Raw genomic sequence first — 21,737 nt, 5'->3', positions numbered from 1 at the left:
GACAGGGCTGGTCTAATGAGATCTATCATAGTGGGCAGCATGTCTTTTGCCTACAGATGATTTTGATTCGATCGAATACGTGACTTTTGACTGCTTTGATCAAATTTGATTTATCGCCAGTCGCGTGCTCCTCGCCTCGAGTCAGCTTCAACCAAGGCACTGACTTGGTACCTGACGATGGCCTTGATATAAATCCCTGCAATGCTCCTCTTTAACAACAAACTGATCGATCCGCGATCCGATTTAGTGTCCGAGTAAGAAAATGCGGTGCAGAATCCATCAGAAACATCGTGGAACGCGAGATGATGGCGGTTGTGGGGAATAAACCGGAGCTTTACGTGCGGATGAGGCTAAAGTGACGTCAGTGACGTCACAAGAGTAAATCGCATCGTGATGTCAATTTTCAGTGTTTGTTACGAGAAGATCCGTTCTCTAGGCGCTGAGGAGATATATTAAAAAGGCCTTGGAGAAGCATTGCAACGCGTCATCCATCATCAACTCTTCAACCACATCAACACAAGCCTTCTACAACACAAAAACCACAACCTTCAAACCAGTAAGTCACCTAGCACTTACACTTGAAAAAAAGATACAATATTCTAACATATCATCCAGCAAATCAATCAAAATGACTCAATCCAACGACCAGAAGATTGCCGAGGTTCAGGCCAACCTTCCTCTTCCCGACCAGCCCCCTACTGCCTCTGACTGGCAGTCTGCTGATGCCCGCAACGTCAACGTTGGCGCCGGCAAGGTCGAGGGCTCTGTCGGCACTGATGCCCACGCCCAGTCTGGTCTCCGTGAGCCCGCTACCAAGGGCGAGGAGGTCGACCTGAGCAACGTCGGCCGCGAGGGTGTTGAGAAGAACCAGCAATAAGTGCTGCGGTGTCTGTGTACGATATTGAGATGGAAGGAAAGGAAACGGAAAGCGAGATTCGAGGAGGTTAATGATACCTACGTATGATCAATGAAGCGAACCATAAGCATTGAACACTATTCTGTCTTGGTGCAATACTGTTGTCTCCATCCTTCTCTGGTGATTTGTCTCTTGCGGTCCATATAACTACCCATGTAACTACATAGCAGCAGCATAGTCCCCTTTCCGTTGGATGGTTTGTGACTGCCAGGTGTTTATATTCGCTTATCTACACAAACATGAAAATCAGTGTAGTGTTGTACTTTGTTGGGTGCCTGGTCACTAGACAGTGTCAAGTGAGAGTCCAAAGGCCAGAACACAATCTCAAAGATGCTTCGATACACTACCCATGGCCTTCTCTATGTCTTTTAGGTATATTGCAATACTATACAGATACGGTCGCCCCATATGCAATACATGCACAAAACAGCTCCTTAGTGGGACACTCGCCCTTGTCGGTAACCATTCCAGCGTCTGTTTACGCGTATGTATTCAGGGAACTCGTCAAGCTCAGGGGTCAAACAAAGATATCCTTACTAGCTCTCCTACGGTTACATCAAAGCCGTTTTCATGTGGTGATATGAGTCCCGGTAAAATACATATGAAACAAATTCACAGTGTACAGCAGCCAGAGGCAGGCAAAATAGAATAAGTAAACCTACGTTCTTGGCTGACCAGCTTACCCTGTATCGTGGCATCACATCACTTGGCGAACACTCAACCAACTAAACCAAACTCGCGCATGGGGTCAAAGACAAACATAGACAGGACAAACGAGGAGCTTGTGATACAAAACTAACTGTAATTTACAAAAAAAAACAAAAAAAAACCATCATCATTTGGCCCAAAAAGTCATATTTAACCGGCCTCAACAGCTATATCATGACAAAGACCAAGCATACCAACACACCCAGTCTCGAAAGAAGGATTTCCGGAGCTCAAACTGTGCCGCATGCAAGATTCCTTGAATGCTGCCTAGAAGATCAGAGACACAGGTAAAAATCTTCCGCCAATTTTATATCGCGTAAAGCAGAGTAACATTGGTAGATGAGAGACTTGACAATCGCGATTCAACAAGTGGAGCTAGACTGAAAGGAGGGAAAGACAGAAAAAAAAATATGTCAGCGAGATATGATATGATCTGACATTATTTGTATCACCAACAAGCCTGCAAAGTTTGCTCTTTCAGCTTTGGAGAGAGGCAACGTGTGCTGTTTCGCTCGAGACGCGCTTGAGTACGGTTACACAGCAGACTTGGCCGCGACGCCAGAACTATATCATGACTCGCATCGCAAAACACCAGGAACGCTTGGACACACGTCAAGGTACATAGTAGTTAGTTAAGCCAGTTCAAAGATGCAGGATCTCAACGGGGAGGCATTCCACAGCCCCATGGTTAGTTTCTGTAACCAGACTTGGCAGCCAACACTAAAATCGAGATAAAATATAAAATCTACCCCGACCGAGTCTGTCTTTGCCTCAACTTGTTTCGCAGCCAAGGACGCATCTGCGTAATTAATTACAGGGCAGTGATGGCACACAGCTCGCAAACCATCACTGATACAGTATGGCGCTGCCCCGTAAAGCGGCTGGCGTTCGCCCTAACATCAACCTCAACCTATTGGATCCAGTACGCTTTGATAGCCCCCCGATGCTGCACAGGCACACAGGCAATAGGGGCGTGCTTCAACCTTTTCTGACCAGAGTCAGGTCAGGAAGTCAGGAACTCGCCCGGCATGGCTGCTAACTAAATCAGAGGACCCTGGATCAGTCACGGAGCCGCTGTCTCATATTCCCACATCATTTCTTCTTGGTCTAGCTAACGAGCATTCTAGCGCTGCTACTGACTCCATTTCCTGGCAGTAAGGTCAGCGGTGAGCAACATCTAGAGATGCTCCAGCCCTTGTCGTTGAACCACCTGATGGGGGATGCGAGATGGCGCATGAGTCTTGGACACTGGCTGAACTCGTCATTGAGCTGGAACTAACCAACCACGGTATTTCAGGCCTGATGATCGACACAACTACCCGAGAAAAGCGATTCCAGGGTCCTGCGGGTTTGATCTTATCGACGCCATGGTCAGTGCTAAACCCCAGCTTATGAGCCGGATCGTCAATAGCTCTAGGCGATTTGTATTTAACACAGCACTGTCTCATTAGACGGGCCCCATCAAGGGTTCTTGCACAGGGCAGAAACTGTACCGCCTGAGATCGAGTTGCATGAAGGGAGCGTTCTGGCACGAACCCTGGAGACGCAACCTTCAGCTTCACCCCCTAGATATAGATCCTCTAGAACGATCATGCATACACTATGGAATCTCCACAGGTGTCACACGCCATAGCCAGATAGACAATCACCCACATCTCCATCCATATCGGTCAATAATGACCAAGGCAGGGTCCAACATGGCTCACGATACCGGGCATTGAATGTGCTGTCAGGCAAGACCCAGAGGACCCAGAGGACCCTTGAGAGACCCGTCTTGAGCTTCGTTAACCCCCTGACAGAGGCTCCACGATTGAACAAAGACCAAAGATGAAGTGCTGGCAAGGCGAGCCATCATTTGAACTGGTCTACCGCAAGTTTGGCAGGCATGCGCAAAAAGTAAACAGGAAGGTTTGCGCAACCGTACCACATCCCTCCAGTGAATGAGAGAAACAAGTGAACCACGACCAAATCACGTTCAGCTCCATACACTCGTGCAACATCCGGACGATTTGCACACACAAGGTATGTGGACAAAGGAACTTTTTCTGCGAGAGGATGCGCACGAGCCGATCAAAACGCGGCTAGAAATCAACTCTTCCGGCATTCGAGTGAGATATTTGATAGCGGTTAGAAACAACTGCCGTGGTGATCATGGTGACGAAAAGAGAGACAACATTGGCGCTCCTAGCTTGTCAAGATCGCCGCTTGGACACCTTCTCGAAGATTGATTTGGTGGGGGCTTCAATGCGTAGCTCGACTTGACTCATGATCATGCTTAAAAAGTAGATAGACCCCTCGAACCCTGGCCAGCCAGTGTTGGTTTTGGTTGGTGTATTGGCATGACTTGCGCATGGGTGTGCAACATATCATCCTCATGACTTCCTCATTCATGCTTTAGCTATTGCCTTGATGATGTACCAAGACTGTGCTTATTTGGAAGCGGATGCGTATGTTAGTAGTAGAGGACAAAAATGCCTTAGCAATCTAGTGAGAAAGAAAGATGTTGATAAGCAAAGATAGTTTACATTTCATCCGAACCTTTCAGCACCAAAACTTGCCTTGTAAATGGACGAGTCACGCTTTGATTCAGAAACAAGGGTCTGGAAAGCGTCAGCTTCCAGGATCTCCGTCCTGGTATAGATGAGATACGATTCGATTCGATTCGATTCGATTTGATTTGATGTACTGCCAGCCTATAACATGAGATGAGATGCAATATGATGAGAGTTGAAACATAGTTGAAGTCATTTCATTCGACCGGCAAAGGCCTATTCAAAGATTCCGCCGAGATTCCATGCTGATTTTCAGCCCGTAGCTGGCCAGACTTGCGTAGTCGGGATCGATAGTTGTCCGCCATGCATGACTGGCTATTCATCACCACCCGCTCAGAAAACACTAAGAAGACATCGGGTAGCAAGCGAACAAGCCTTCGATCATATCGTATGATGAATCACGCCAGTTTGGGTCAAAGAAGTGGCAAGCAAACCTCAATTGACCTAAAACGGGCAAGCCATTCGTGCGCTTGGTTAAGCTTGTCTCATTAGCCAAAGCTGGCAAGGCTGAGACGACGACTCGGTACCAGAAGAACAAGATGGGACACTATCTCGTCTCGCATCCGTAGGAGCGGCCATTGGCCAAATCAGTAGACCAGTCCTTAGCTTAAGAATATCCAGATAATACGCTAGCAAGAACATTGAGAGTTCTGGTGCGGAATTTAGACCGAAGCCATTGACCCCAGACGTAAATGTAGAGCCGCCAAAAGGTCCAAGCGATGGTTCGAAGCCGCTGCCAGCTCGGTTGGCGAGCCCTCATGTCATTGAACGGAAGTGACGGTCGCTCGAGATTTCTCTCGTATAAGTCTTTGGGCCGATTACTGACAGCACAATCGTCGATTGTACACTGTAACGGATAGGTATTCACGCCTCGCTTGGCATACATCTATGATCAGTCTTATCACAAGCACCTAAGATCCAGTGAGCCTATCGTTCAAATTGATTAAGGTTCTTATTTTGTTATTGGCTTGGGGGCCTGGAGGAACAAAAAGGCCCAATTGTAAATGCAATACTATATAGGTCAATAACACCTTCTTCGATATTAGGCGACTTGGCAGTGCCAAATTTAAAGAAAACAACCACCTACACTGATGGAGTCGCTGTCTAACCTAGTGTGGCCTGAAGGATTTTGGGTTCTCACCAATCAGAAGACGCGGACTGTCTCGCCGAACCATGTCGAGCCTGTCAGCATTATTACCGATTCACTACAGCCGATAACTTACCTATCAAGCGGGCATTGTAGTTTTACAGTAGAGCATGACTGTGATTCACACATAGGTAAATGGAGGCAATCACAGTAAAGCGTCAAAGCCGTGTAGTTGTTTGTGGCCGTGGCCACATTTGGTTCTCATATTGCCGGCGGTCAAGGCGCAATGGACGCAGACTTGCCACAGTTATGGGTGAGGTTGGTACATACTATTAGTCTGGTTGCAGGCTCGACTTTTACCAAGACAGGAAGCTCAATGTGTTCCAAGGGTCTTGCTGCATGTTTGACACGCACGCTGAGCTAATGGCAGCAGCGCACTTCGATCGATCCATCCGCCTGTGGGCCCGATACAAGATTTGGCTCACTGTATCCCCACAAAGCAGAATCAAGTCACAAAACATAGGGTCGGTGAATGGGAATGGATGCATGAGGTGTCCGCGTTGTTGTTGACCTAAAGCGGTAGTGTTATTCGTGAGAAAAGCGTTGGCGTTACTATCGACTCCATCCCAACCAAGATGTGAAAAAGGGGTGTATGGAAGCGCTGAAAGCGGTGTGGTGTGTTCGCGGGACGGGCAGGATCTCACTAGTGCACGGCGCCCTGGGATCAGACGATCGTGCTGTCGAGCCTGCCCCACATCCAGCCAGATCCCAGGGTTCCCGCCATTCCGTCCTGGTGTTGATGGAAATGGATCCTTGTCCTTGTTTCTCCTGAGTTGTTCAATAAGAATTGCTGCTTCTGAGTCTTCCTGCCTTCCTGTCAGGTGCTCAGTCGCTGGGTTTTCAGGCTAAACGCGTCCATGCCTGCAAGATGTGTCGATGTACGCACACATCCTTCTCTCACCAGTGGCAAACGGGTCACGAATTCTTTTGTGATAACTGAGTGTTCAACATGATGAGTTGTTGGTGAGCCTTGACCGGACGGGGACCTAGCAAGCCCTCACCGATCGCTTCGGGCGCAACCCACCCTTAGCATGGGAAACTGTATAGATTGTCTACGATAGGACTTGCACGCCGAAGTTGTCAGTACCGTAAACATGCGTGTACGTTGGTAGTGTCTCGGGGCCATGGCCTGGTCATTGGTGTCGCCCGAGCCGCACAAAGTAGACTCAAGAAAGAGAAATCGATCTACTGTTAAAGGTACAGTACTTCGTAAGTTGTCCGAGGAGGTATAGCTACGTCATTATACTGACCGTGACCTCGATCGGCTGGGGTTGACTGAAATGCTGACCTTGCTTTGGGGCCGTATTACTGTATTGCGTCCTGACCGAATCTTCTTATGTTCAAATGTGCTCACGATGGGACGATAAAAACGACCGCGAGTTCGAATTCACAGCTCGCTTACCAATTGTGACGGCATGTGCGGCCACAACTACTGTGAGGCTTCAGTTTGTAAGGATGTTACGACCTGTGATGAGACCTCGGCAGTTGATGGCCCTCGAAGGGACGACGAGCAAAAAGTGCGCCTGTTCGCATGTACTGTCACACTAGGGATCGTGCGCTTGAACCATGAAGGCCTCATATGCTCGCTCAACACGAAGTGCCTAATCAAACAAGGATGTGACCAATGGTCCTCTTTGACGTGGTATCTCAGATCGAGTCTGGGGTTTGCAACATGGTGCAAGAGAAGAAACGATTGCCATATGACTCGCCGTGCGTTGTTGCTGCTGAGCCTGTCGGCCTCTGAAGAATGAATAAGACGAATGGGGTGCCGAGAATAATAAACTTGCATCCAGCTGAGTCTTGACAAGCATTGTTTATGTGTTGCTTTTTCGAGCGTTGTGCATCATCGAGACCGTTGAATCGAGAAGCTGCAGGGTGGACACATTGGGACCATAGGGTCGGGTGTGCGCGGTCAACATCCATGGTCGGGATGTGCCGTTAACCAAGCACTGGCGGGTGGTATTGGCCATCTTTGCGTTAATTATGTACGGTGGGTAGGTGGCCGCCAACTGGATCTCACCAACACCCGTTACGTTTTAGGCTCAGTTGGTGACGGACTGTGCAAGATATGCATCGGAGCGCACATGTGGATAGACTCTCGGCGAATATTACGCGAGAGCCCGTCTCGAAGATATCTGTCAGAGCAACCACAGGATGGGGAGCAATCACTGTGTTTGTAAAACAGACGGTAAGATCGTGCAGACAGGTCACGGCGCAATGTTCCTCAGGCCGGGATGCTATCGCATTGGCAGTTTTTATTTCGTTGAGGAACCATGATGAACAAAAGATCGATTTGCGAAGATCCAAAGGAGGCACAGCAAAGCTGGTAAAGCCGGGGGTTGAAACCATCAAACAGGGTGACAGCGCTTGCATGAGATCCATCGGTGATGAATCTCCAAAATGACAGTTTAGGTAGCCATGCCGGCAACCAGTTTTATCGTTTCCGATATTTGTGATGATCAGCGGCGGTTGAGCTGGCGCAGAAGTAAGGCCAGCCGGGGTCATATTCGAATATCACCTATGACCACGCAGGAAACTGGTGCCTCCGAGTCCGAGTCCACTGGTGATTGTCGCATGCATCTTAACAGGCAGGCATCAACATTAGAAAATCACCTGATGATCTGCACGTCGTAAAGGCGTTTGGACTTGTTGGAAATTTCCGAACACGATTCGCCAAGGGGTTTGAAATGGTGTTTGAGGAGGGTTATTGAGAAGTGATGGAAGGAGGTTCAACCAGACAGACCCTCTTTTCCCTGACATCACTTTCAAGATACGGCAGTAGGTACGGAGTACTAAGGCACTGCCTACTCCATGCTACTAGGCAGGCACGCGAACACTTCGCTTAGGACCCACTGTCGATAATTGGCTCAATTCGTAGTTTTCTTTCTCTTTGTCTCTTTTACTACTTCTTGCGGTAAAGACTTTCATTGAGGATACCTAGGTACTTAGGTAAACAGAGATGGATAGGATGAAGTTATTCGAACAGACAGGGTACCAATAGCGAAAAAGACATGGAAACCCCAGCCTGTGACTGCCCCAGTTGTCGTAACTACGATCCACCAAATCATGAGGGTCAAGAGCAACCTTTGCAACCACCTGCCTCTGCTTACCTGTTACCTGCCAGTCCAGAGAACAGTTGCATAAACACTCAGTACTAAGGTGTCAAAGAAGGTAGTAGTAGGTGTATCAAGGCATCGAGATGGTATATTGACCGAGAGAAATGTTGAACAGATAACCTCCAACATTAACGGCAAAGCTTATGTAGTTTGCGTGTACGAATTATAACTGCTGAAACTTTGGAAGCCCCAAGGAAACAGTAAATTAGACGTACATAACCTGGTACCCTGAGAGAGTAAAATTTGTAGATCTGTATTTCCAGGGGTCATGAGAGGACTGCAACCTTGTTACAGTGGAAATCACTGATTTGGCCAACGGCCAAGCATCAGCATACAGGGCTCGACTTTACGCAGCGCAGGAAAGCACGGTAGGTAGTATCGTGTGTCGCTTTCATCATCTTGTGCATTGCCTTTAATCAACTTTGCTTGTCCCGTCTTTCGCTAGCCCGACTCCACATCCAGGTAATAATCACCTGAAGAGCGGTTTCGAATGTCCATGCTCTCCTCACTACGTTAACATATTCTTTTCCAAGAGAGAGAAACAGAAAATCTCCATCGTGTATGTTTTTCTTATCAAAGGGAGTTTGCCAGTTGTTGGGATTCAGACGCAGTTCGTCCACCCTGCATTCAATGTCCACCACGTGTTCCATTCCTAGTACAGTCCAGTCCGGTATGGTTTGGTTGGTAGCTGTTGGATATGGGCATTGGGATTAACTTTGTTCGTCCTCTGAGGCCCCCCATTGAACGACGGTAAACATCCACATCACAAGTGAAGCGCATCGCTATTGGATACCAGTGACTGATAAAACGCTCCGGAAAATAACAGAAATCCTCCAAACCAAGTGGAGGAGAGCACCACAATGGCTCCAGTACGATAGGTAAGCTAAGCTAAATGGCAGCTTGCAGGGAACGATGCAACATGGCTGGAGTCATCCATTCGATCTATTTTTCTCTTGGTGTTAGACTTACGGGCGGGCCTGGGAACGACGGGAAATACATGCTAGATCAATGCTGGTCGGTAGGGATAAAAGGATAACATCGGTCGATACGATATAGTACTTTGGGGTATTGTGGATAGAAGTACCTGGATCTTGCAGCGCGGCCCAGGTCATGACCGACATGTGTGTAATCTGTAGGGGAGAAGCCAGCTGAGACGGGCGCATCTGATCTGTCTGATGCAGTGTGCGAAAACCCGCCCGTCTCTCACTCCATATGCCACCATCATTGGAGCGAGGCGCGGATTGTGCACTGCGAGTCTCAAAGCTATCGTTCTTGTCGTTAGACGCTGATGAAACCCCAATCCCTGATGGGAGACTGCACTGCGCTGCACCACCGCTTAGGATCACGGACGGATATGTAGGGATCCACGAATGTCTGATGAGTTGGCCGTGTAACCGTGAAGCTGATATGCAAATATCTCACTCAACTCGATCAGTCGTGCACCCCCCTTTTCCTTTGCTCATTGCACCTCAGTCAATTCATTACATACGTGCTGACGATGCAATACGGTACGGTACGGAACGGATACCGTCCAGTTAAGTACCATGCGATGCAAGCAATTGCACTGCACTGCACGACTGAGGCAACGAGCCGGGAGGCGTTATCGGGGAGGCTGAGTGACTACGTTATTATTAGTTAGTGCTCAAGGATCAAGCTTGGGTACCTCAAGTACCGTGTAATAATAAGTTTCATAGCGCGATCGATATCAGGCCACCTCGCAAGCCCTCGTCACAGTCAAAGGATGTTCTAGGCTTCTGGTCTGGCACGCCCTGATCCTGAGATCTTTCAATTCCGGGCCATTAAAGCATAACCCGATGGATGGTCGCCGTCTAGTGTGATGGGCTTGCCCGGGGAAGGTTTAGCTTTGGCAAGAGACACACGATTTGAGGCTGATGGTGGGCGAGGGCTCAGTGTCAATGGTTCCGGTTGGTCTCTCGCTCCAGCCGTGCGCTACGCCGCATCGTGGGGATCTCATGATCGTGTCCGCTGGGATTGTGTCCTCCAGCGTTCGAGATCTGACCCCTGACGACATTGGACGTTTCTGCCGTCCGTGTCACAGCACCTTTCAGCGTCCATGTGTGGTAATCGGGCCTAGTAAGCCCTGCGCCAATAAACAACAGGCAGTTACTGGGCATTTAACATTGGCAATTGGCTGACCACCCCATCCCATCCCATCATGTACTGTGGCATTCTCAATCCTAGCGCACTGAATCGACGATTAATATCTCCAACGTTAGATCCCGACCGTTGGAACTTTTTGCCTGTTGGTTTTAACGCCACGGATTCGAAGCGAAGGAGGGCTGTGTAACTGCATTTGGGATGGTTTGGAGCCGGGTCAGGCTGGGCTAGGCTGTGTCGTGTCGATGGGCAGGTTTCTAATACTTCCCTAGGTACCTGGCATTGGATACCTAATATCAAAAGTCTGAACAGTTCTGTCCTTTACAGGGCGACGGAGGGGTTTCTTTTTCCTGGGTTGATTCATGGTTTGGGCCATCCTTTCCATCTGTTCCCGAACCTGACTCGATATTAAACAGGGGTCACCGATAGCCTTGGACTTGTTACTTGAACAAAACAACCCGAATCAGTCATGGACTTGCGAGGTGCAGAAGCGAGCGACATGGTACCCGTGAATCAAATTGACAATCAAAAAGCAAATACACAAAACAACGTCAGAGGAACACTTGCGGGGTGGTCCGACTGCTTAAACAAAGAGACAAACGCTGATGACAGCTTTGTACATCACAGACAGCACAGCATAGGAAAAGTACAAAGCCGTCACATCACATGAGATGATACCTACTTCATATCTAGCTTCATGTATGTGTTTTTCTCTCCACTGGTCGTTTTTGGACCGGTGCAACAGCTCAATCAAGCCGAGTAATTCTCGTTTGCGCACAAGATCAGGCCAAACTCATGCAGCTGGCCAACAAAACGAATGTCAAGATCCGATGCTTGTCATTTAGATCGCCCATCTCTGACCCGAATCCGATTTCGAGGAAATCTCTCTTGATCTATTCGCTGTATCGGGGGCTGACATGCATTGTGGGTATAGCATCGGGGATATATGTACGCATATACCTAGGTACCGAAGGATGCATTTTAGGCGAAGACCACACATGTGAACAAGCAGTGTTTGCGCATCTGCGGCCACGATTGACAGATGAGAAATAGTACAGACCACTATTACTTGACAAGGTTCTTTTGCTATTTGCTTTTTTTGTATCCTGGCAAAGACCAAGTTGGTTTTGCGAGGCGGTGCTGGAAAACGTATGACTTGCATCCTCGATCAGCACATGGAAGAATCTGCCGAACCAGAAGAGCATGTGCCGGCCTACTAGATCAAGGCACAGAGACAGATACGACAGCAAAAGCAACTACCCAAGTTACCTAGTCAGTTAGCAAATCTAGAAGGGGAAAGAAGAGAGGGAGGGAAAGAAGAAAAAAATCTCAGATCCTCCTGCAGGGAACCTCGCTTACATCGCGCCTCTCGATAGCTGCGGAGTGTTTAATGTTGATGGGCCATGGAGCTAAGCCAGATGGGACATTTTAGGACCTGGCTGCCGTCCAAGATGGAATGGAAGCAACTGGGGCTTCCACCGGTACTGTACGGCAAGGTAAATAAGTGGAGATGCTACTAACTTACTCATGCCCCTAAATGCTCTCTCTATTCCTACTGGGTCAGGTCTTGTGGGCACTAGAAACATGCTAAATATTTCCATTCATCCGTAGGTCCAAGACAACAGGCTCTTGTTCTGTTATGTGCCCCATTCAGTTTGCTAGTGATTTCTTATCCCTGAAAAGGAATTCATTCTGATCGGGTAGAAACGTGATTGTTACGTACTTGCACAGGCACAAGGACGATTGCATTGGCAGAATTCTCCGACTTGTGTCAACCCCCGTAATTGAACAACGTAACGTTGTGTGTCACTGATTTCTCCAGAAGGAAGGAGGAGACAGACGAGATACAGTATCCCAACTTGGGTCCAGTCCAGTCCAGTCCAGTCCGTGTCTCACCAAGACGCAATAATAGGTATACAAAGGAAATCATGACCAGATTCAGGGTTACTGGTAGATTTCGATATCACCAAATACCTATCCAATAACGATACACCCCAGAGCCTATAGGAATAGACCGGCCCAGCCAAGAGTGATAGGTAACCAGTTCGAAAGCAAAGAAAAACTCCTCTGGTACTGCATGGTCACACAACATCAAGTTGCACGGCATGGCCGTTTTTGTCAGGGTTGAATGCACGAACTGCCCAGCAAGGGAGAAACCTTCATCAAAACACGGAGCCCTGGTCCTTGTCAACTAAGCTCATGTCATGACTTGACATGTCTCTCTCTCAACGGCGGCACAGCCGATTGATTTCCCAAGCGACTGGAAACAGTAATTAATATCTTCAAACGAGATTCAAACTTAAGGCCGGATGAACGAGACCCAGTCAACTGCCAGGGAGACCCATGCCATGGTGAGAACCATCTGCTCTTCCATGTGACGCATGCACACGATCCCCCAAAAAGAACAGGACCCTGGCCGACGAGATTACATACAGTAGAAAAATCCATCCACATCTAGAAAGTGCCGGTGCACCGGCCAGGGCTTCTAGCGCAGAACTTGAAGAGTTATTCGACACCCTTATCCATGAGATTCTGAGACATGCACGTAGTAATTAATTTACTGACTATGCGAACCGCTCAACCTTATGCTGATCGTGGTATAGTAATGTCCCGATTACGAGATGGACTGTACCAGAACAGGAGACACACGTCAAAATGGAATCGTCGCCTATCGTACTAAAATGTGAAATAAAGAGCAACCAAGGATGTGCAGGCCCTTGCCTCTTTCATGCATCGTTCTGGAAGACCAGTGGGAATGGAAAGCCTTGTTCCAAAGGAAATTGGGCGATTGCACACCAGGGTAATGCTGGGGATGCCAAATCAATCGGGCCACCGGGATAATGCGGTATTGTATTTGTACAGTGACATCTGTCGTGAGCATACAGTGTATTGCTTCCCTCGACGTATGAGCCGACGAGGCCTTATTGTCAACCCCAGGCGAGGAAGGTCAATTGAAGTCCTCACCAGATCATTCACCCACAGCTTGAGCAATGGCCTATCAATATCTGCTTTGGCTTGGCTTGGCTTGTTTCGCCGGTGAGAAATCCATGTCATGGAACATCCTTGGCTGGTCAAAAACCATCTACGATTGACCATCGGCTAAAACAACCTAGACCAAGGAACCAAACGACCAACTGTCTTTGCCTAACAGACATTGGGCGACTTTGAAGGACATATAGCCCACTGGAACCCGTATAGACGCTACGTATCTTATCTACGCACGCATCTCCATCTCCATCTTGATCTCATGTCATGTCATTTCTGGCTCGTCAGTATGAGCAGAGTGGCGAACTTGTGCACCACACACGTCCATGGCGGCGCACTAAGCAAGGGCGTGTCTGATCTCGAGAGATTAGGTCCGCGGGTCATCTCTGCGCTGCTAGTGATGTGAATGGACAACCCGCCAGCTCGGCGCCAGTCGACGATTTCGCGTGGTGGCGGATGAACCATCCCTGCGGGAAGGGAGCCGCGGGGCACCGTTCGGATTGGGTTTCTTACACAGGGACCTACAGGCCACACGTGCTGAAGCTCAAATAAAGTGTCAACTGGCAGGCAGCTCCAGAAAGCTACTAAGTACTTTGCGGTAAGATAAATGCCCGCCTGTACCTTTGCAGCCAGGTGGGCTTGCAACTGCTTGTAGCCTGGTCCTTGCCCACTGACGTACCTGGCTGCGGTGCCGCCCATCCATCGGGACAGACCCAATCTGCATCTGGAAAGCAGCCCATTGCTCCCAAATCTCTTTGTTCGTTGTTATGGCTCACAATAGGCAAGCCATTCGCGGGCACGATTGTTCATCTTGGTGAACGTGTGTTTCCTCAACGTAATAAGTGTCGGATCCTGAATTCTGGAGTTTCATTTTTAGCTCGAGCCTTGAAAACTTTCGTTCCCACCTCTTTTCACGTCAATTTCGTTCATCTCCCATCTGAGTCGTCATAAGTAATGTTTCCCGTCTTCTTGCCCCTATTCACCTTGAGCTAGCATGCGCTCCTCCTGGCTCGCATGCCCTCTGTTCCATTACAGGGGACAAGCTTTCACAGTGATGCAACTGCACTGTTCAACACCTACAGTCGACAGGGGACCTGACCTGTATAGGTACCGGATCGAAATGTGACCTGTCGATGAGAGACCATTTTGCTACCTAAATTGTTCATGTCCAACACTAGTGCCAGAAGTGCTGCAACATGAACATCAAAATGAATAATATTCATAATATCGACGCATATCCCAACCGGTCGTAACTATAACGTCAGTTTCAACTCTCATGAAGCACCCACCTACTGTGTTGCGCTGACCACCGCGTATCACTATGTACTTGTGTGCTTGCCAACAACAACGGAACCGAGTTAAGGTGGCTTGTGCAGCATCAGAAAAACCCGCCAGTTCCCAGTCAAGCATTGGGGGTGATCCAGGGGTGTCTATTGGTACGTACTGCTTGTTGACCACTCAAGCCAGACCGCTGCTGACCCCATGGAGCAGGCCCCCCCAGAAATCGTACCATTTTGCAGAAGTTGAGATTGGAGATCTCCAAAGCCTAGCCGCTACTGAGCCAGACTATCGTCATGCCCCAGCCATTGGTGCAGAACATGACAAGGTCTGTGTTTGAAGCAACGGCAATGAAGAGTGCATCATTGTCTCGCTTTTCCTCCGGCTTCTCTTTCTCTAGTCTTTTTTCTAGCACCAGAATCCCTAGGGAGGAATGTTTGGGTAATAACGGACTGCGGATACGCACCAGGTTCCAAGGCATGCTTTCGCACTGATGACGAACATGACATATATGAAGAGATGTGCGTCCCCTAAGATCTTGCTTGCCAGAGATGAGATGCCACAGCCCTAGAGCAACATGGGGTTTTCAGTCTCTTTCCCCTGGTCAACTTCAAGGCCACTCATCCTTGTTTGCTCCCATGGCCCACCCATCCATGATCGATTTTCTTCGGATCCCTACCGTCCCCCTTCCCCACCTATACCGTATCGTAGACCGTCCTGCCGTCGTGTCCCCTAGCCAGTGGGAGCGAATCTCGAAATCCTTGTAGCACGGGCGGTATCTCTATCCGTGACCGTTTCCCTCAGGCGTCGCGACCTAACGCCGTATGGACGTGATCAAGAACACTTACTAAAAGTCGCGCTTGCTGGTTGACTTGTCTGTGACGTTGGATGTCTCGTAAAGATTGTCGTTTTTGGGATAAGATTACCAGTATCTGATCCTTCAAACAGTTCTTTATCGGAAGATTTTGTGTGTTCGAGGGTAAATGGGTATCGATTCATTCGGATGGAATATTGCTGACTCGGTAAACGTATAGTCGCGCTAGACTGGTTAATTTGGACGGATCACTGACAAACAACCGCGTCGCTGTTTCTGCTGTACTGGACGATCCTTTTATTAGTGTCCACGCTGGAGGCTAGGCTTTTCCAACATTTGCTTCAACGGGTGTTTAAATAAAAAGACGTTGGATCGGGCTGCCTACTTGCCAGCATGACCAGTAGATGCTGATTGTAGGTTGTCGCTTGCTTGCTTTCTTGCTTGCCTGCCAGCTGTGGTATCCTGATATGTAGCATGCACGTCTGCATATCAATTAGTACATATCGAAAAAGGACAACTGATCGAGGCGTTGATCTCACATCTGACTTCTCGTAGCGCAATGCACTGTAGCTCAGTTGGTGATTTTCAGGTGGTTGTACTGCTTGGGTTGCTTTGCTTCTGTCACATCGCAGTTCCTTCCGTTCTATACCTTGCCTCGCCTTGCTTTGCCTTGCCCACCAGGCCTGCCTCGCAGCTTGTAACTGCGCAATATTCCTTCCTCTTTCCGCTGCCCTTTTCCGTTCTCTCCCTCCTTCTATCTGTCTTTCTCGCACCTCCACATTTCCGCAGCAACAAAGAGATTACCGACTTCTTTCCCCTGACCTCGATCTTAGAATCTCTCTCTCTTTTCTTTCAATCTCTTAACCCACCTTGGTCAACTTGTCCCGTACCTACATTTCAGTGCCCCTCCGCGCTGACTCAAGCGCCTGCAGAGACACCGCCGTCCGCAGCAGCAGCAGGATCTGTCCTTGCCCGCCATTCTAGTGGCCGCGCTGCCCGGCTCCGTGTCTGTGTGCAATACATTATTATTGCACTATCCCTTGCTGGTCAACCCATCCCAGTCTAGTCCTCACTCTACCAGAATTTTGCGCAACTTGTGAGAGAGCAGAGAGAGAAGGAGAGGGAAGCCAGAAGGTGATCACCAAAAGTCAATTCGAAATACCGACGTCGTCAATCAACAACAGCGCAAGCACTCGAGTCATCGTCGGTACAGGTTCTGGTCAACCGACCTTTCTACATTCCGACCCCTAGCTTCGCGCCGCGCGCGCCAGGTCTCGTCCACGTCGTGTCGAGCAAATTCCTCTACCACCCAAGGCATCGTCTACCTCGAGGCTACAGCAGTCACATCTGCTAGCTTCGACTTTGTTGCCAACAGGTGCAATCCAGTGCCGCGATTCTGAGCTCCACCCGCCCGACTCTTTCGTTGGCTGTTCTGAGCTGTCTTGGGCTAACCTACGTGCTACGTCCCCAGACCCCGGGCATTGGACCAATTCCGCGGCAGTCGCTCGCCTGTTGAGTTTGCGCTACTCTTTACTCTTGCTTTGTGTCCCAGAAGACGAGCACCGACAATTGATCGATCAATCAAACTGGTTCTTCCATCTCAAGAGTTCTTGGTATTTGGCGCTGTCAGCAGCCAGCTTCGAATAACCCAACACAAGCAAGCCCCAGTCTTGCGGCCCCTGTGTGTCCGCCAGAACAAATCCAATCCCGGCCAGGACAGGACCTAAACAGGCGGAACCCCCCTGCCACTGTCCCGCTCAGCGCTACCACGAGGGACCTTGTCGCTTGTCCATCGCACGCCAGATCTACCCACCCCCCCTGACCTGGTCAGGTCTGGTATTATTTGTTTCTTTTCTTCTTCGCTTCTGTTCATTTCGCCTCATCGGTCCCCCCTCCCCGTTTTGACACCCCATTGCCAATCCTCACCTGAGCCCATTGTCACATCTCTTATCCTAGTCCCGTGTCGACCCCATTCCTGGCTTTTTTACTTCCCCTACAACCAGGAGCTCGTTCTTTACCACCCCCCCTCCCCGTTATTCCGTGCTACTGTTTTCTTTCGCCCATCAAACACCCCCCAGCCGGATCTAGCCAGGTCAGATGCATCTACGGCCTTAAAACTGTCCCAAGTCATTGTTAGTAATTACCAGATCCGCTATGGAAGCGGCTGACTCTGGAGCCAGGCAAAGGTCCGTTTGAATCCCAACTTCAATATTCATATTTGTGTCTGCCCCTCCCATATCAACTAACACCTTTTCTACTCCTACAGCCGTCACTCTGCCACCAATTCAGAACATCAACTCCACCATCCACCTCAACCCGATCAGCCATATTCAGATCATCGTCGTCATCACTCCTACTCGCGGGATATTCTCGACAGGTCGTCATATCGAGAACCTCCCGCCATGGCAACGGCAACAGCAACGCTCATCGCCCCGTCCGCCCATTATCCAACGCAACCGCCTTTCTCTAGCTATTCTCAATCGAACTCGAGTGCCGCCAGTATATCCAACATGATTTCTTCCGTTGAACCTCGAAAACAAGCAGACGACCAAGAGCCGCCAAATCGTCAATCGCTTCCGTCCATCTCGGAAGTCATTCAGGGCACCAAACCTGGACCATATCCTGTCCCACATGCGCCTGGTATTCAGTCTGCCTCGAGTCTGCCATCGCCCTTTGCACCGGGTCCTCGATCTTTCCCTGAACCCGAGAAGCGTTCTTCTCCTCAGCCTCTTCACCCGACATCATCTTTTCCTCGACAAGACGGTTTGCCTGCGTTCTCAGACTCGCCTCGCCCACACTTCAGCAGTCGCCCATCACTCCCTCCCGTCTCTGATCGTCGGCAGAGCCCTCCAGCCAAGCCTGATCTGCCTCCTCAGCATCACCACCTCGAGCAGAAGCATCCTGAACCCCATCACCCTCTTAATGGTGTTTATTCGCATCCTCCTCCACCGCCTCCCCCGGCACCTGTCGGATACCAGTCTAGCCAATTGCCTCCTGGGCAGATGCCTCTACCCGCGTATCCTATCTCCCCAAGACACGCAATGCCACCGCCCGCCCCTGGGCCATACGACCCCCGAGCACCTCCACCACACTCAGAGGAGTCTGAATATGCTGCCCGAGTTAGGTATGAAGCAACGGTTGACAGGCACTTTGAGAGCTGGAGCTATCAAGACTCACTGAGCCGAGTAAGTACTAATTCACTCTACATCAAACACCGCATGTCACTGACTTTGTCTAGATCGGCTCATCGTCTCGCACCATCTTCAATTTTGCCGAAGCGTACAGCAGAATTGCTCAAGAGCAGCACGGCGCTCACCCCATTCCGGCTAGACTACCTACAGAGCGCGAAGTTAGCGATATGCTCAGCAACATTGAGCTTGTCAAACGTTCTTTGGAACAAGTTCGAGACCTGGTACAAACTTCAATCCAGAACGAGCGGGCTCGAGAAGGAGCCAAGATGAAGGGTCCTTACGAGGAAGAGCACGATGTAAACATGTATGGCGATGGAATGAAGCCACAATATGGCATTACAGAAGTTAAAAAGAGACGCGGAGTAAGTCAAGATGATTCAACACGTGAAGAAAAGAAGCTAACAAGAATCAGCGTGCTGCTCCCCCAGGGCGATGCCATAGCTGCAACCGAATCGATACTCCGGAATGGCGACGCGGACCCGACGGAGCTAGGACTCTCTGCAACGCATGTGGACTACATTACGCCAAGCTTGAGAGAAAACGACAACTCGAGGCAAGATCTATTCGTCCTAAACCTGAAGAAGCCCACCGACAATGAGCCACGTCACATATTGGGGAGATCGACAAGAGATAATTCGGAATCGACATGAGGCTGCTCGTAGTCACCGGCAGACATACTCACACTCGACGGATACATATACGCAACATTTTGATGTTTAATAATACCCAACTTTTGGAGCGACGACTTTGCGTCGTTCTTTGTATATACGTTTTTACAACTCGAATACCTCGGGCTTCTGAGCAAGGATTCGCGGCATATCAGGCGTTTGTCTTATTATATACACCCCAACCAACGATGTTAATGGGTGTGACCTTGGGAAGTTTTTTTTTTCATGGAAGGAGAGACGAAGTTTGAATTTCTAGACAAAAGAGTATTCTTGGGCCACACAAATGGTGGAGAAGTTATCAGGATCATGGGGGACGTAGCGCAGAGCAATCATGGTAGAATTACCAAATTGAGGTGTTGGTTTTGGTTATAAGGAAGTGCTTTTTTTCACACAAGTTTTCACGACATGTACTCAAGATGAATAATCTTGGCACAAAGAGAAGCAAATTGAAGGGCCTGAGGAAGCGATTGCGTGTCATTTGAAGCGGTGCATACCCAGACAGGGGATTCGGCAATAACGACTATTGAGATTAGTGACGGTTGAAGAAATATCAAAGCGATCATGTCAAGACTGGATAATTGCTCACTCACTCACTCACCTACGCCTACATGCATCCGTACATACATGTACCCTTGAATGTCCCTGCAGAACTAGTGAAAAGTGTGTGGCATGCGGTCCGATACCGAGGCGATGGTTGCTGAGACAAGAGTCCGAGCCCAGATGTGACAGATTGAGATTGAGATTGGGATTTGAATATTTGCCACTTGGGCATCGACAGAGCGACTATTAAAGGATTGGGTAGTGTTGATTGGCCACTCTCGAGAAATGCAACGTCAATCATTAACCTTGCCATGCAAGTAGGCTGGTATGATCTACAGTACAGTCACAGTGTATGTACATCTATCTATATGTGTGTACGTATATGGCATCTATCTGTATGTTGTCTTTGCGGTTTGAACCAAGACCTGTAGTTGGCAAGAATATGTATGGGACAGTTGCTCAGATAACAAAGGTGACGACGAAAATAGGTAGCGAGTGCCAACTCACGACTACGACGGGAGATAACCTATAAAACAAGACAGGATGAACAGATCAGAAACAAATGGTTCGACAGTGACAGTTGGACAGAAGCAAAAGGGTCGCACATGGGAGACGAGGACGGGAAAGGAGGCTAATCAAGGCACGGGCGGGAGATCTAACGACGGGTAGCCTGCTTGAGCTCATCGAACACGGGAACGTGCGTGCATGTGTATGTGTACAGAGAAGAAAGACTATGTGCTGAGTTGTATGTAGTCTCGATGTTGTTCTGGATAGACTATTGTAGTACAAGGACTCAGTCAGCTGTAAGAGGTGTGTATGGATTGCCGTTAGTCGAGATGCTTTTCACATTCCTATTAGAGAAGATTGCTAGTATTAATATCATGTATTTTGTATATCAGGTATATTTGGATATTCTCTCAGCTCACACACTTCATCTGTATGGGCGATTGAATTAGCAAGTGAGCTGCGATGCACATGCATGCATAAGAGAGACACGACAGAAATGATCAACGAGTGATTGTGATTGTGAAGCCATCGCCAGACCCAAACAGACATGTCTTGATGCCTGAACGACCCCCCGAAGAAAGCCAACCCGCACCATGAACAATGGGGGAGAAGCACAAGAGTTCGTATGCGCTGTTTCTCGTGTCACTTGATCAGAGACATGGCTGCAAGCACGCGATCTGCACGTCTTTCCAAGATCTTCCCTGGTCCTCCCCCCTTTTATGTGATGTGATGAATGGGCGAGGTTCTTTCCTGTACCACCGTAGCACAGAAAAATTGAGTATATAAACTATCAGATCATCTCATCTCACCTCATGGCATGAACCTTCCCCCCAATACCACCACGCCCTTGCTCTGTGCGACGGTAACACAGACAAGGTCAGCGAGAACAAGAACAAGATAAAGGTGCTCCTGTGCCGCGTGTCTGCAAGTGCTTGGCTGGTTTCTCCTCAGCTGCGTTACATGGCATTACATGTACGGAGTCTATATGCATGTATCCATCCATGTGGCTTGGATCTGTCTGTATAAGGGATCCAAGCTAGGTAGTATAAGAGTCGGACTGGTAACCAGAACCGCTCGCTCGCTGTTTTTTTGTGTAGGTTGGGAGTTTGTGAGGCTCTTGTGGGCGGCATGCGAACCATGTGTATTATGGATTACCGTGAGACTAATAAAACGTTTGGCTTTTTTTGTATTGTGATA

General features: G+C 49.0%; 8 protein-coding genes across 8 annotated transcripts; 6 read left to right on the top strand and 2 right to left on the bottom strand.

The window, feature by feature from the left end:
* Positions 1-628: 628 nt before the first annotated feature.
* On the top strand, positions 629-877 carry FGSG_13685 (uncharacterized protein; the record flags this gene model as incomplete). The annotated part of the gene is made up of 1 exon (XM_011320610.1): positions 629-877. The coding sequence occupies one exon, from the start codon at positions 629-631 to the stop codon at positions 875-877; it is 249 nt and encodes an 82-aa protein (XP_011318912.1).
* A 388-nt stretch (positions 878-1,265) lies between these two features.
* FGSG_13684 (uncharacterized protein) lies at positions 1,266-1,568 on the top strand (the record flags this gene model as incomplete). The annotated part of the gene is given in 2 exon segments (XM_011320609.1): positions 1,266-1,400; positions 1,413-1,568. The coding sequence occupies 2 exon segments, from the start codon at positions 1,266-1,268 to the stop codon at positions 1,566-1,568; spliced, it is 291 nt and encodes a 96-aa protein (XP_011318911.1).
* Positions 1,569-2,483: 915 nt separating this feature from the next.
* On the top strand, positions 2,484-3,019 carry FGSG_13683 (uncharacterized protein; the record flags this gene model as incomplete). Its single annotated transcript, XM_011320608.1, has 3 exons — positions 2,484-2,546; positions 2,594-2,778; positions 2,806-3,019. 3 exons carry the CDS (start codon positions 2,484-2,486, stop codon positions 3,017-3,019), a joined length of 462 nt encoding a protein of 153 aa, XP_011318910.1.
* A 3,719-nt stretch (positions 3,020-6,738) lies between these two features.
* On the top strand, positions 6,739-7,074 carry FGSG_13682 (uncharacterized protein; the record flags this gene model as incomplete). Its single annotated transcript, XM_011320607.1, has 1 exon — positions 6,739-7,074. The coding sequence occupies one exon, from the start codon at positions 6,739-6,741 to the stop codon at positions 7,072-7,074; it is 336 nt and encodes a 111-aa protein (XP_011318909.1).
* A 265-nt stretch (positions 7,075-7,339) lies between these two features.
* On the bottom strand, positions 7,340-7,705 carry FGSG_13681 (uncharacterized protein; the record flags this gene model as incomplete). Its single annotated transcript, XM_011320606.1, has 1 exon — positions 7,340-7,705. The coding sequence occupies one exon, from the start codon at positions 7,703-7,705 to the stop codon at positions 7,340-7,342; it is 366 nt and encodes a 121-aa protein (XP_011318908.1).
* Positions 7,706-14,863: 7,158 nt separating this feature from the next.
* Positions 14,864-15,391, top strand: FGSG_13680 (uncharacterized protein; the record flags this gene model as incomplete). Its single annotated transcript, XM_011320605.1, has 3 exons — positions 14,864-14,978; positions 15,063-15,148; positions 15,290-15,391. 3 exons carry the CDS (start codon positions 14,864-14,866, stop codon positions 15,389-15,391), a joined length of 303 nt encoding a protein of 100 aa, XP_011318907.1.
* Positions 15,392-18,188: 2,797 nt separating this feature from the next.
* On the top strand, positions 18,189-19,475 carry FGSG_09992 (uncharacterized protein; the record flags this gene model as incomplete). Its single annotated transcript, XM_011320604.1, has 3 exons — positions 18,189-18,819; positions 18,873-19,129; positions 19,238-19,475. The coding sequence occupies exons 1-3, from the start codon at positions 18,676-18,678 to the stop codon at positions 19,473-19,475; spliced, it is 639 nt and encodes a 212-aa protein (XP_011318906.1). The 5' UTR covers positions 18,189-18,675.
* Positions 19,476-19,891: 416 nt separating this feature from the next.
* Positions 19,892-20,346, bottom strand: FGSG_13679 (uncharacterized protein; the record flags this gene model as incomplete). The annotated part of the gene is made up of 3 exons (XM_011320603.1): positions 19,892-20,013; positions 20,092-20,097; positions 20,118-20,346. The coding sequence occupies 3 exons, from the start codon at positions 20,344-20,346 to the stop codon at positions 19,892-19,894; spliced, it is 357 nt and encodes a 118-aa protein (XP_011318905.1).
* Positions 20,347-21,737: the final 1,391 nt, after the last annotated feature.

The sequence above is a fragment of the Fusarium graminearum genome, chromosome 1, assembly GCF_000240135.3.
Source record: "Fusarium graminearum PH-1 chromosome 1, whole genome shotgun sequence".
NCBI classification, from domain to species: domain Eukaryota; kingdom Fungi; phylum Ascomycota; class Sordariomycetes; order Hypocreales; family Nectriaceae; genus Fusarium; species Fusarium graminearum.
The sequence above is the reverse complement of the archived record's forward strand: the minus strand, read 5'-3'. Positions and strand labels throughout refer to the sequence as shown.